We start from the raw sequence: 14,254 nt of genomic DNA, 5'->3' as shown, positions 1-14,254 counted from the left end.
CTAATTGTAGCGCCACCATAAGTTAGCGCGAAGCCCAAAAGAAAATTTCGCCGAAAATGCCTCCCAGATCGCTGGAAATGGCACTTCCCAGGCCTTGTAAGTTGCATCTAAGCATTTTCTATTTTGAAATTACCAGCGATATCATAAAAAAAATACAAAACATATGCTTGAAAAAAAACTATTCCACCAAATATTGGGGGGGATATTAGATACTATATCCCCCCACCTAAAATATTGGGGGGGGGACATATCCCCCCGTCCCCCCCATGATCGCCGCCCATGTATATGCCTATAAGTTGAGAGAAACACCAAAGCGAACAAGCAAAATAGTTCTAGATCCCACCTAGTCTTTTTAAGACCTTAGCATGAACAGCCTCGAGTACCTTTCTTTTTCACAGAGCTGTTTTCCCTTTTATTATTTGCTGCCCAGAGAAAGAACGCCCCTGGCAACGCTTTCGATTGATACTATGTAACAGACAGATCCTCGGGCATGTACAATGCAGTACAGGCAATCACATTCATGATAGTCATAAACGGAATCTGAGGCATCTATACACGTGGGAAAAGGAGTATTACAAACGATTATGCCAAGACTAGGTCCCACCTAGATTTGGACTCTGGTGGCCAGATTCTCGAGTTCTAACCATTACACAATGCCAGGACCTTTGTAGCAGTACTTGTGAGGTAATGTATATCATTGCCATAGCATTATCCATGGACATACACTCAAGTTGTGATTATTAGGATTAGTATGGTACTATAGGATTAGTATAGTACTATAGGATTAGTATAGTACTGTAGGATTAGTATAATATAGCCTATACAGCATAATACATTAAAGCATATATACACTCATGATACGGTATTCGGAATGAAAAGATATTCCAGTCCCTATGTTTTGAAATTCTTTGAATTTTATACATCATGCTGTATTTTATGAAACAAACCTTGCTAGTGTTGCCATCTCCCCCCCCCCCCCCATCATCGCATATGTAAATTAGCATTGCTGGCAGTATTGACAACACTTCATCTTTGCTTGATCACGAAGGCAAATTCTGAGAGATGATCACGTGACTAAACAATTAAAGATTGATGTTTCATAGAAAATTCACATTTGTTCAAATTTGAAGAAGGTAATGTTTCTACATTTTTCTCAGTGTACGTAGCCTATTAAATATATAGAATGCCTTAGGAATGTTCCTTTTAGACACAGTCAAGTAGGAGATTAACCCCGTGGCATATAAAACACAAGTTGTTGCTTTAAAATGTATCACAACAGCAGTGGTTTACCTTTTTAAATTTACAAAACAAAGCTTCGGTGTATATATGAATAATTTTGAAAGTAGATCACTAGCCAAGCTATAGATATTACCTTTCTTTATGAATTAATTACACATCAATGTGAACGGATTGTCTAATGTATTCCACTTTCGAGCGAATAGTCCCTAAATTTCAACCCACTTGTCAGGATTTGTGTTTTTGTTTTTATTATTATTATAATTATTATTCAAACGATTTCCGCCAACTGTTCCGAACGTACGAGTTTCTACTGCAATACATTCTATCTTCGAGTATAAGACTGTCTTTATACTTGTCTTTAAAACATACATATGTAACATTTCATTCCAGACTATTTCTATACAGTGCAGAGGATCCGTCCGTCAATAGATGGAGAAGGCAGATATGATGAATTCTGCACCTTCTGTACGTTCTCAAGTTGACACACTGCTGTGTACGTGCTTGGAAACCTGATCTGAAAGGCCTCGTTTCTGGAGTTCAATTTCGTTCACCTATCTAGCGATGTTGACCTCCATCCGCAAGTTCAAGTTTAATACTACACACTGGCTTGGCTAACTGAGTTGAAAACGCCGTTAGCACTGCAAGTGCGTATTATACAAAGTGGGACGGCTTGTTGTGCATGTTCGTCCGCCGTGACTAGCTGAACAAAAGATTGGCTGTGTAGCCGCGGCTAACTCGGCCGCAGACCGTGCCAAAATCACAGACAACGGTGTTGGAAGTGAACTTGGCGAAAACCCTGAAAATAGCGGCCACCAGTCGATTCAGTGCGAACGAGGGCTCGTGGTTATCGGAGCAGCAAAGATTAAACAACATTGTATTATTCTTGAGCGGAATTAACATACATACTGACTGTGTGCCACCGCCGTCACAGACAGTGTGTGTCAGAAACCTTGCGGCTTGTATAGCTCGTTGAATGTTGCCAAGGCAGTTGTTTGTGTTACAACGCTTTTTAAAAACTGTGATATTATTTTCCAAAACGCATCCCTTAGCGAGATTTCATTCGGAATAACGCCTTTGCATTTTCGAGAAGTCTAAAAGGAGACATCACATCATAATATGTATTAAAAATAAAACAATATTTTGGCATTGATTCATCGTGTGTCTTGGAATCGTTTTAAATCCTACAAAAATTTTATACTGCTTGGAAAGAATTACCAATTTTTTGTGGGTCAGTTTATTACAGGTAGGTGAAGTCAATATATTACTTATCGATATTTTTGGAAGTTTTTTTGGTTACAGTTTATGTTCTTTAGACTGATCCAAGTTATGATTGTTAAAATCATTGGTTCTATAAGCTTTTCCGTTACATAATATCACAGAGTATTAAGTATTTTTAAACAAAGTTGGAGAAATTGAAAATCGTTTCATGAATCCTTCTCACAATATTAACATCATGAAGCCAAGGCCAGTTAAATGATCAGTCCGACTTAAAAAATGTTAAGCTAGAATGAATTTATCAAATATGACTCAAAGTGTCCCCATTTCAATAAATAATTTGAAAAAGGTTGTTGACTGATTTTGGCGAAAGTCTATCTAAATTAGTGAAAGAGTTCAACTTAAGACTAATTTAATATATTATAATATAAACCGGTTCCTTATCGACTATTTTTCTGTCTTGTTTTGTTGTTGTTTTTGTTCCTCATGTTTCGAGTTTTACTTCTTGTTTTATCTCTGCTATGTTAAACATTGTTATTTATCAATTTTCATTTGTAACATGAAGTTGTTCATAGAAGAGATAAACGAAACAACATTTAACGACATTGTCATTCAAGTAGCAATTTCGGTAAAATATCTCAAGATTCTATTGTTTTATAATTATCTCTAAAATACAACACAACTGTTATTTTTTATCGATTTCGCACTATGTATATAAACTTAGTCTAATAAAAATTATAAACGGATTCTGATAACAACTAATTAAATTAAGCTAATTAAAATTAAGATCTATTAGGGGAAAAAAGATCAATTTATAGTGACAATTTTAAATTTAAATGGAATTGTAGTTAAAGTTACAAGAATTAAATTTAGAAAGTAAGTAATAGTATCAAGTTAATAGGAATCAAGATTACAAAGTCTGCATATTTCTGTCTGAAGATATGGAAAGTATTATTCACTTTCTATAAGGATTCATTTTCATTTCTACAAAAAAAAAAAAAAAAATTGCTGTTTTTTTTTCTTGGATTCTTTGAAGTTAATTGTCCGCATGATTATCAATAAATATTTCATACACCACAGAATATGTTGTCTTTCTCACAGAGGATTGTCTTATAACAATACAAAACTATTAACTTTACAATTTATAATGAAGACAATAATATTAACTTTACAATTCATATTAAGACAATAACAAAGACAAAAGAATAACAGGAAGACATGAAATGAATGACAGAGACAACGATACACATCACTCAGGTGGGGGGGGGGGAGAGGGGGTGTCTTGGTCCTATAGTATACACACTATACTGATATCACTGCAGCATTGACAGAAATTATATAGTGCAGCTGTTTTGGAGCCCCGAACTGACCAAGAATGAGATCATAAAGATTTGGAAGAGACGCAGATAGGACTTGTACCTCGATCAGACCACATTATAAATCTATGTAAAGTTATAGGTCTATACTCTTTAGACTTTGCACTTGTTTTACTTAATACAGATAACGAACTATACAGTCTATATTATGGTGTGGTCTTGTCGTGTCGTGTCTGTTTTTTTTTTATAATTTTAATGTGTAACGTAATGTGTATGTCGTTAATAGAGCACATATATACGCATATATGCAGCGTGGTTTGCTGAAATGTCGTTATCTTACTAATCTAAATATGATTTACATATTATTGATATATGAATGCAACTTTTTCTGTGATAATTTTGCTTTGTTTAAAATCCTTCGCTGTTGACTGATTCCAAATAACCAGAGAGAAAAGTAAATAAATTTGTGAAATTTCTTTTCAGCTTCTGCCTAGTACGTGGTGGTGAAGTTCACAGAGATAGTTAGTTAGGTACCCCCCATTCCTCGTCTTAATTGCAACACTATAAATGTTGCTCATTAGTGTATTATGGTGAGTCAACGCTTGTTCCTGTCAGAAAGAAAATCGTCTCACAATATACTATACATTAGTTCAGTGCTGAAGTGTTGAAGACTAAACTTATTTTTTCCTTACTTCCTGGTGAGAGTTTGTTCCATTAAAGTTATCGATTATTTCTCATGTATACCTGATACCTGAAATCTTTCTGAAATGGTGGAGTATCGGCATCTTGATATTGAGATAAACTAATCGAAAATGACAGCTAAGCAAGTTGCTTGAACCGGTAAAAATGCAGTCATAACATGTTCTCTTCTCCTCTGTTGTCTTATTTACAACTATGCTGAAATGACTTACAGTGTCGGAATGAAATGTGTGTTATACATAATATATATAGGCTATAGTTTTTACATTTAGGCCATAAGTTTCTATGTTATTTACTTCTACGATATTTTTAACGATTAAAATGCTTTTTATGTTGATTATTGAAAATAATCGATTAATAATAATGATTTATGTAACATGAATCACTCCTATATGAGGTTTCAATTTTATTAACTGGTAAAAGGAAAGGAACGAGTCAATTTAAACCACTTCCTCATTCGTGTTTTGAATCAGTCACAATATTTCCTAATTCCTGTTTCATGAATCAAACAGTTCTTTCCATACATGACATTAGCATTTTTTCCCCACATATTTCACCTTTATTGGGTTTCGTCACGAATTAGACATAGCCTAGTATATAATACATATATTACCTTCCATTTCCTTAATTCAGGGAGAAAGATAATCCATATATGCAGGCGTCCGTAAAGAAAACTCATTCATTATAGAGAAACCACAAGTTTTATTATTATGTCCGCGTGCATAGGGTAGATATTTTGTTTCATTTTCACTTTTTTTGATGAAGAAAGTAAGCAGCCAAAAATCTTCCGCAAAAGTACTTTCAAAGGTGAATGTCTTAAATAGTTCACTTATTGCCTATAATAAGAAAGACAATATACTCTTAGCATAATTAAGGTCGTGTTCATCAAGCCATAAGCCATTTAATGTATTCATTAATGTTTCTTCACACAGTCTCTGTAAATAAAATGTAAAAAAAAACGTGAGGTTATAATGTTCATAAGTATTATCGTTTCTGACAAACCCGAGAATAAATCTATCACTAAGAATGTATTTATTTACCTTTAAACAAAGTAACTCACTATTCTTCTAAACGAGGATTCTTGTACACATTTAAAAATAATAATAATAATAATTATTATTATTATTATTACACATTTAGTATTTCATAATATCTGATCCGCAGACCCCACGCGAGGTTTCGTCGATATGTTTTGTAACTAAACAGTACCTTTCTTGCAATCGGAAACCTTACATGGAACCTAAAGTTCGATTCCTCATGGAGTGAGAGACGTGATATACAAGTGTAGTATACTATATTTCACACCATTTTAATTTAAATACATGTGGTGTCCTTTAGGTTTCTGAGGTCAGTCGGGGGATCCCTTTTGAAAGTTTCTGTATTTAAATATTATTAAATTATCATTTGCCCTGCATGAATAATTACAATTTCATTGAATTTAAAACCGTCAATTATTTGAAGAAGATAACCAATTCAGTTTATCTATTATCAAACACGTGTGGTTGTACAGAGCTGTCAGAACTATCTCTGTCAGAAAGATTGTAAGTATTGTTATATTTATATGAATACTTATTTCCAAGATGTTACCCCTCCTTCCCTGTAGTAATATATCATGCCTGTGATAATTGACACTCAACATTTGAAATATTGTACGTAAGAGAAGAATTATGATATACGTATATATCTGTAGTACATACCGGTTTTGCGATAAATAAATAAATATATATATATATATATATATATATGTATATGTATATATATGTTTATATATATATATATATATATATATATATATATATATTCTTTTGTCTTTAACTTTGCGTGTCTAACAACTCCTTGCGTTAACTATTTGTAAAACATGCACGTAAATAGGTTACTGTTGCTAATATAAACGCACTCTGGTTCGATGTTGTATAAGTTGTTTTCTATGTTTCAAACATTAATGATACCCGTTAAGTACCGTGTCTGACCCGAATGCAATTACCAGGTAGCAGCATATCGGAACCATGTACCGGTTTTGCGATTAACCTTACGAACCTTGACCGTCGTCAGCAATGGATCAAATTAGTTTTCGTAGCATCTCTGTAACATTCATATTCAATACTCGCCTGTTCGAAAATTGATAAGAGTATTGGTGCAAGTTTTTTTTTTGAAAAAGGCAGGGGGTGTGGGGGACTTTTCGTGCTGCCTGTCGTGGCGTATGAATAGGCCTATGTTGTTTGTTTCATCGTTGGGATTCGATTTGTGCCTTAAAACGCTTCAATTTTTTGGGCCTTTACTTCATTCTTGATAAAGTAAGGAAGTTTATTTTATGTATAAGTAAATAATCAACGGAAAACTAACAGGGATATGTTCCACTGAATTATGTTTAAAGAAGGAAAAGAGAACCAACCAATTAACCACGCACAAACAATAAATGATATCATAGATATTTGCACAATACTAGTGTTTCTTAAATAGGACAGTTCAATGACAGTCTGTTATGATATGATAAAAGTTACTATAAACATTATACCTCGCCGCACGTTAATTATATTTGTATGTGTCGTTCACCTTATTTTGAGGATCTCAAGAACAAACCGACCGTGCGACACAGTGCGCATGTGCAGTGTTCTTATAGAACTCTATATAGTATAGAGACCCTTGTCTGTGTTGCTGCAGGCTTCAGTGTTGCTGCGGCCATTGCCTTCGGTCGGTTCCCACTTACGTCAAGCTTTTACTGAATTATAGTTTGAAATTTGCTTTCTATGACAAGAGAAACCTATATATGTAATCATGGTGGCGTGTGTGTGAATGTGTGGGTATGTATGTGTGTGATGCCTTGCTTGTAAACACAATATCTCCAGATGGGAAACTTTGACGAATCTCATAGGCTTACTTGGTAGTTGGTATCCTATATTAAGTAGAAGGACCCTATTGCTTTGTTGGGAATTCAAAGGTCATTTCAGGTCACCAATGGTCAAACTGTGAGAAACTTGTAAACACAATATCTCCAGATGGGAAATTTTTAACGATTATCATATTACATGTGTATGTCTCATATTAAGTACAAGAACCCAATTGTTTGTGGTGAATGTCAAAGGTGAAATTGTAAAAACCTTATAAACACGACATTTTGAAAGACCTTGCAAACACAACCTGACTTTATCATGCCATCGTATGATGTGTACAATGGTGGTTCAGGCCATTTATGTTATAAGAGTCTAATGTGATGAAGTCATTGAAACCTATAAGCATTTTTGCGTTCTGGTTAAAATATACAAGACTCAATTGTTTTATCATTACAAGCATACGCAGAACTCGAAGAACACACGCAAGATACGCAGGCTTGTATTCCTTACATTATAGTCAGTATAATATCACCGTAGTGTTTAGTTACGCAGACCTCTTAACATGGATGCTGGTATACCTTACTTCAGTGAATAAACGCAGCTGAACAAGCGGCGGATATACAGTTTTCTCAGCTTGGCGGCGAATAACAATTGTATACAGTTTTATGCATGGAAACTACGAAAACTTAGCAGGGCCACATTGAATATCAAACAGTATCACTATACCTTTAAAATGTTGTAAATATTTCAAATAAAAACGCGTAATAATAACGGTACTGAGACTGAAGAAAGAATACATACATAATACACATCCTTTTACCGTCTGACTTTTAATACTGAAAGGTATTAAGCATAGGCTATACAAGAACTGAATGGTTTACATATGTATAGGCTAAGTGCAATGTCCTATGCTCTTCCTGTTGTGTAGGCGGCATCAACAGATGTAGTAGTTTGTAAAAGGCAGGAATGAGTACTACGTGCTTTCGTGGAATGCGTATTTCCCTATAGTTTACAGACCCGGTCAAAGTTCGGGTTCATTTCAGTACACCACAGCTCAATCTCAACTTGTTTGCTTTCTGTTTCGCTAGGATACTTCTTAGAAACACTATCAATGCCCTTGGGTGTTAGTTTGGTCGTTAGATGTCCTTTCCGACTAAACCCGCCGATCGGTTTGTTAATATTATAATCATGGATACTTGCCAGTTAATATTTTTATATCTTTAAATTTTGAAACTATGAAGTTAACAATCACAAGGGTGGTGCCAAATCACGTGCCCTCAAAATTGCGTTGATACCAACCACCAGGCAGACACTAATTACATTGCCATGGTGATTTAAGGGGCCTTCTTTAACATAATAAACTTGAATTTCGAAGATGAAGTATACACAAAATTTGTTGTAGGCTTTAAAAAACAAAGGGCGCATCTGCGGCCAACTTCAAGATAGTGTTTGTTGCTCGTAAGGAAATGAATTTCGCGTGATTTGAGAAAACATTGTTTCGGGTTTCATTTAGTTATAACTTCGCTAGGGTTATTATATGCATCTTATTGACCGTAATATCAATATGAAATTATTGATTATTGTATTCATGTATTCATGCATGTAAAAATAGGTATCGTTCATGGAAATGTTTTTTTTTTTTAAATCTGAATGCAATTACTATATATTAAGTGAGTCTTTTATACTTATATTTACATTATCCTATCTGAACTACGATTTAAACTGATTTTGTAGTTTCTTCGTTCTTAACGCAGCATTGTAAAAACAAAACGGGAATCAATTCAGTTTCATAACAGCTATAGTCACGTGGTACGTTACTTGTATATCATGAACGCATTTATATAAATAAACAATACAAAGTATGATTCAGTAGGCTAAAGCTTTTTCTCATTTGTTGATGTTCTGTCATTGTGTATTTTAATCATTTTAATAAGAAAACTTAACATTTTAATAATAATTCATACATAAATATAAATACATATAAATATACATATTCATAATATAACGACCCCAAAGGCATATCCTAGATGTAAATTGACCAGACGCCTAGCGAACCATTTTTGGGGGTAGGCTGTGATATTAAAGTGTAAAATCAAGAAAGATAAAGGTCAAGTTTTTGATTAACTTTGTTTTGTCACTTTTGCTTGTCTTTTTTGTTTTGTATATTTTTTCGGACAAAAACTATATCCTCAAGGCTAACACCTCCAGCTTGGAAAATGCGGCCTTAACAGGCCGTTTCATTTTGCTCCTTTATACTTACAGTCGTCGCTTCAGATGATAATTACAAGGTTGTTTCAATATCTTTAACTAGGTCGAGTGAGGTAAATGTTTTCCGCCATTGCAGCGTGTGAGATAAAGAAAATAATTTGTTAACCCAGTATTTTGCGCGCGGCTCTGTGACGTCACGATGTTTAGTCACGTCTCACTCGAATACTATTGAGTCTGCGCACTTTGAAATCGTATTACTGTTTATCGTGTAAGTGATTGGTTTATTGAAACTGTTGTGTATTATTGGAAGGATATTTATGTGAACTGGTTAATGCAGGGATTTGAGAATTAAGGATTCCAATGACGTCATGACAAAACCCTATATACGATGCATTTAAACCATATGAAACGTATACAGTACTAACTCTCAATAACCAAAAGCAATGTTTCATGTTGTTACCAAACAGCAGTGATTCATGTCGCAAAGAAAGTCGTTATATAGTGCCCAATAAATAATGACCATATGGTGTCTAAATCTGTACGAGGCAAAGAAAGTGTATAACAGTGGCCGGGGATGCCCCTTCATTTCCACGATTCAAGCCCCATGTAACCCCTCATTAGAAATGAGATAACAAATCAAGCGAATAGCGAGGACTAACACTCCCTTATGTGGTGAAAAGAAGCTCAACTTAATGATCCTTGATCTTGTGGGCTCATGTGAAGTATATTAGAGGAGGATGTCTTTTCCAACTATTTCATTAAGTGTATCCAAATTTCAAAACTTAACATTCCTAGCTTTGCCCGTTTGTCAAACTGCGTCCCCTCCCGTATAATACGTAGGACTATACTAAAGATCGCCCTTATAATAACTGTTCAAGTTATAAATACTGATATGGATCAGTGTGTCATATTTTCGTCTGATAAAACGATTTGACTCTAGTATACATATATAGTAGCCATAATAAGCTTGTTGTTATGTATATTCACCCGCATTAAGGCTGACGTCTCCTCAAAGAAAACGTTGTTAAAACATTTCTTTAGAGCTGTCACTCGTTTATGGTTAATGTGTCGCACTTGGTCACAACGAAATTATAAACAATTGCTTGTCCCTTCCCCTTAAAGTAGTTTCTCCAATAATGCTATTTCTGGTGTAAATGTTAGTCCCGGGAAACTTCGGTTGAACTTCTCCACAGAAGCGCTAAGGTATAACCCCGCACCCTCTCCCCGCACTCCCTATGCCGCCCATAACACATATATACACACGTATTCATGTAAATATCACCTGTTAGTTAGACAAGTGAACAGCGAGATCCTGTTCAGAAAACATAGAAACTTGTTAACGTTGAACACGTACTCAGTTAGTTGGCAATTGCTGGTGTTCTTTCTTTTCTAGTTGTTTTGATGAGCCAGACGTTCAGTTTAAGGTTAAAGTGTTCGCCTTGCCCGTGACCACTAAGTCATAAATTTACTCGTGGCCTGTTGCAAGTGCGCGGGTTATCAGATTGAGGCGGTTGCTCAGATGTTATCACAACTTCCCAGATTGTATGAGCAAACATGTGTGCGACCAGTATAGTTAATAGTTTGTTTGTATTCTGTAACTTGCGGTAGTTTGTTATTAGAAAAACCCAACCAATCGATTAACCTTTATATATAGGACACAGTAGTAACCTTTTACCATTTGGAATATGAAACTCAACCCCGCCCTCTCCACCCCTCCTCCACCATTTCATCCCTCCCCCAATATCATTACACAAAACATTTTAATTAGCCAACCCTCGAAATGAACAACTGTAGTGCAAACTAGTTATGACTAACATATGAGGATGACTGAGATTGATATTGTTTAAATATAGTAAAAGCTAAATCGTTAACTCTTTGAATCAGAACTACAGATTGAAATGTTTCTCTGAAAGAGATGAGGGCGGTATTGAAGAAATTAGCATTCATAAACTCCGGATGTGTGACCGGATTAATTCACTTTGGCTTTGGCTTTGTGTACAACGTTTTAGAATGCTGTCGTGTTGGACGAATATAACCGTAATAGTAATTACCGACTTTGAGATCTGCGTTACAGTCATTGCCAACATTGCAATCCGCGGCCCCCCTGGCAATTTTTGCAAGGTCGGTATCGGTAAGAGTGGCGTCATAGCTTCCCTTTCGGGAAAACAAAAAGCACTCTTTCTTCAAAATTGCCAGTATACGAATTAATATTTTCCCACATAATATCCAAGAAGCTTTGAATGGTGAGGCTTTCTAATGTTTTATTATAGTTTATTATTGGCCCAGAGTTTATATTTTCACAAATTGAACAGGACAAGTTTTCTTATCTGATTTGAATTATGGTTCATTTGTTTTCCCTTTATCTCGTCTTGTTTTGAAAGGAATTGTCAGTCATCCACAGGCGTTCGAACTTAATTTCTTTTCTAACGTTTGAGGTGCAGGGATGGGTTACATGATGACTATATAACGCTGTGGTTGTTCGCGATTTGTATGTTCCAACTTGTGATTGTCGGGCACTGCAAACTTCAATAAAGAGAACTATATGAAGTGGACTAGCAAAACTTAGCCGTACATCGTAAACCAATGGTAGACTTAATTGTTGTTCAACACGTGCTACCATAAAGCTATGAATCTTATTGAAATAATTATTAAAAAGTTAAAAACCCGGATCAGATAATGTTTTCGGGTTTTCCTTCTATTGGGGCTTGAAGCAGGATACAATTTGCTGACGTATTGGCTACCTATTGGTGATCTGCAACCCAGTCTTGCTTTCAGTCAAAGATAGGATTTTCGATTCTGATTCTGTCACCGTTCAGAACGTATATCGACACGTCCGCAGCCGCTAAGTTAATTTAGCGGCTATATGACCGCCATCAGTTTCGGTCATTTCTAACACGATGCTGCAGCTGATTCACAAATAATTCACACTTTTAACACAAATTGTGATTCCTGCCTGCAATGCATTGATCAATGGTGTATATAGCCTATATGTCCTATATCCGCTATGTTATAAAAGAGAGTCCGATAAAAAACATCTTGAGAAGCCTGTCTCGGTGACCTGGGTGTTTATACTATACCCGGGGTACCCACCGAGACAGTTTGTTGAGGCCTGCTGCTTGCTGTATGAATATATTAATTCCTTCATCGGTGTCCTTGAACCTATCAATTGCCTCGCTCTAATAATCAACAGCTTTCAAGGTCACTGAAGTGTCCTTGTGTGAAAAGTAAATTCGAATTCGGGTCACAGTGACACGTATATAGAACTTTCAAGAGTTCAGTATGCACATATACAAACTTTACGTAACTTTTGATGTGAGTCAACTTAACATCATTTTGCACATTTTGAACCCCCCCCCCCCTCCCCGCCCATTCCCGTCCCCTCACAAACACCCCTTTAGAAAGAAAAAGAAAAGATAATCGTAAATCGTGTATCTACTGTATACAGATATAAACTGTGTCTTCAATACTTTTGGATTAATCCTGTTGTTTCCCGTCATTTTCAGGGAGCCAATGACTTAACGTAAATGTGGATACTACTTGTTTTGGATTGGTCATCCCTTTCACTGGAAGGGGGTGGGGTGGGGTGGGCAGGGTGGCTGCTTTTGATAAACCATTTCAGTCTAGAAAATTCATTGGAAATTGATATGATGAAATGAACCTCAGTGGAAATATTTCTTTACATGACGTTGACATTTTTTTGAGTTTGATATGATATGATTTGAACATTATTCGGTCTATGTATTAAAACGAAGATCTAGGAGTGCATGAGAGAATAGTTTCTTAAAATACAATCAAGGGTAATTATTTCAGCCGTTTCATTTACTACAACTTATCTAAATGTCTCCGTGTTTTTAACTCTTATACCACTATAAGGGGTACTAACACTACGGATGTGACTTTGTAAGCAGCCCGCGGATCAATTAAATGATCCTACCCAGGAAGTATATAGTAACCATTCACTGGACCATATTATTCATATTACTGACGTATGATTAATCAAGAATTATATCATCCAATTTTGATATCAAGAATATAACTCGTAAACCGTAAATTACAAACTTCCCGAATGTGCGGGAGAAGGAATTAATTCGATTAGCCGAGTGAGAGAAGTGGGTCAAAGCCGATATTAGGTCAGAAGTGTACAATGGATGTTTCCTATTAGAAGGTTGGATTACTGCCTTAATACATCATCCAGGGCCTCGCAAACATTCACTACATGCATAACAACTCCCTGCTATACATGTGAGAACAAATGTCACAGACTATACTTCCGCAGGACAGGTTTCTACATGCATCCCTTTAAGGAATCGGCCGTAAGTGAACCAATACCAAATCTCACGTTTTGTAGCAGCTGTTTGTCTTTTCTTGACCGTATATATATTTGTAAAGCTAACAGACAGATCCGACCGTCGAGACGGGGGGGGGGGGGGAGAAATACAACCCATTGCATGCGATCGGGTAGTGAAACCGAAAGAACATTATGGAGGGGACCTATCAACATGCATGGATGAAGAATATTTAAAAGAGAAAGTAAACGAATGCAAACCGGAACACGGTGACATAACTGTCCCCGGAGTACGAGTTTCACCTAAGTTAACATTGACTCAACTATTGAAAGTATTTAAAGATTTCAGTCGGTAGTTTTTCATGTTAACATGAATAAAAACATAATACAGTAATAATAATTTCAGGATTTATACTATAAACGAACATTGGTTTGCAGCCTAGCCAGACTGATGAAGTGAA

The 14,254-nt window shown here is 35.7% G+C and overlaps 1 protein-coding gene across 4 annotated transcripts in view; it reads left to right on the top strand.

The window, feature by feature from the left end:
- Positions 1–1,697: 1,697 nt before the first annotated feature.
- LOC139963056 (nuclear receptor subfamily 0 group B member 2-like) overlaps positions 1,698–14,254 on the top strand; it is a 47,677-nt gene continuing 35,120 nt past the window's right edge. For 2 of the 4 annotated variants that reach the window (XM_071963535.1, XM_071963533.1), the window contains exon 1: positions 4,323–4,360. In XM_071963535.1, coding sequence (XP_071819636.1) covers positions 4,338–4,360 — 23 coding nt within the window. In that variant the 5' untranslated portion in view covers positions 4,323–4,337. Of the gene's footprint in view, positions 2,483–4,322; positions 4,361–14,254 lie in introns of those variants that run through there. The other 2 variants (XM_071963537.1, XM_071963536.1) reach the window with 2 other exon arrangements.

The sequence above is a fragment of the Apostichopus japonicus genome, chromosome 21, assembly GCF_037975245.1.
Source record: "Apostichopus japonicus isolate 1M-3 chromosome 21, ASM3797524v1, whole genome shotgun sequence".
NCBI lineage: Eukaryota > Metazoa > Echinodermata > Holothuroidea > Aspidochirotida > Stichopodidae > Apostichopus > Apostichopus japonicus.
This window is presented reverse-complemented; position numbering and strand designations above follow the sequence as displayed.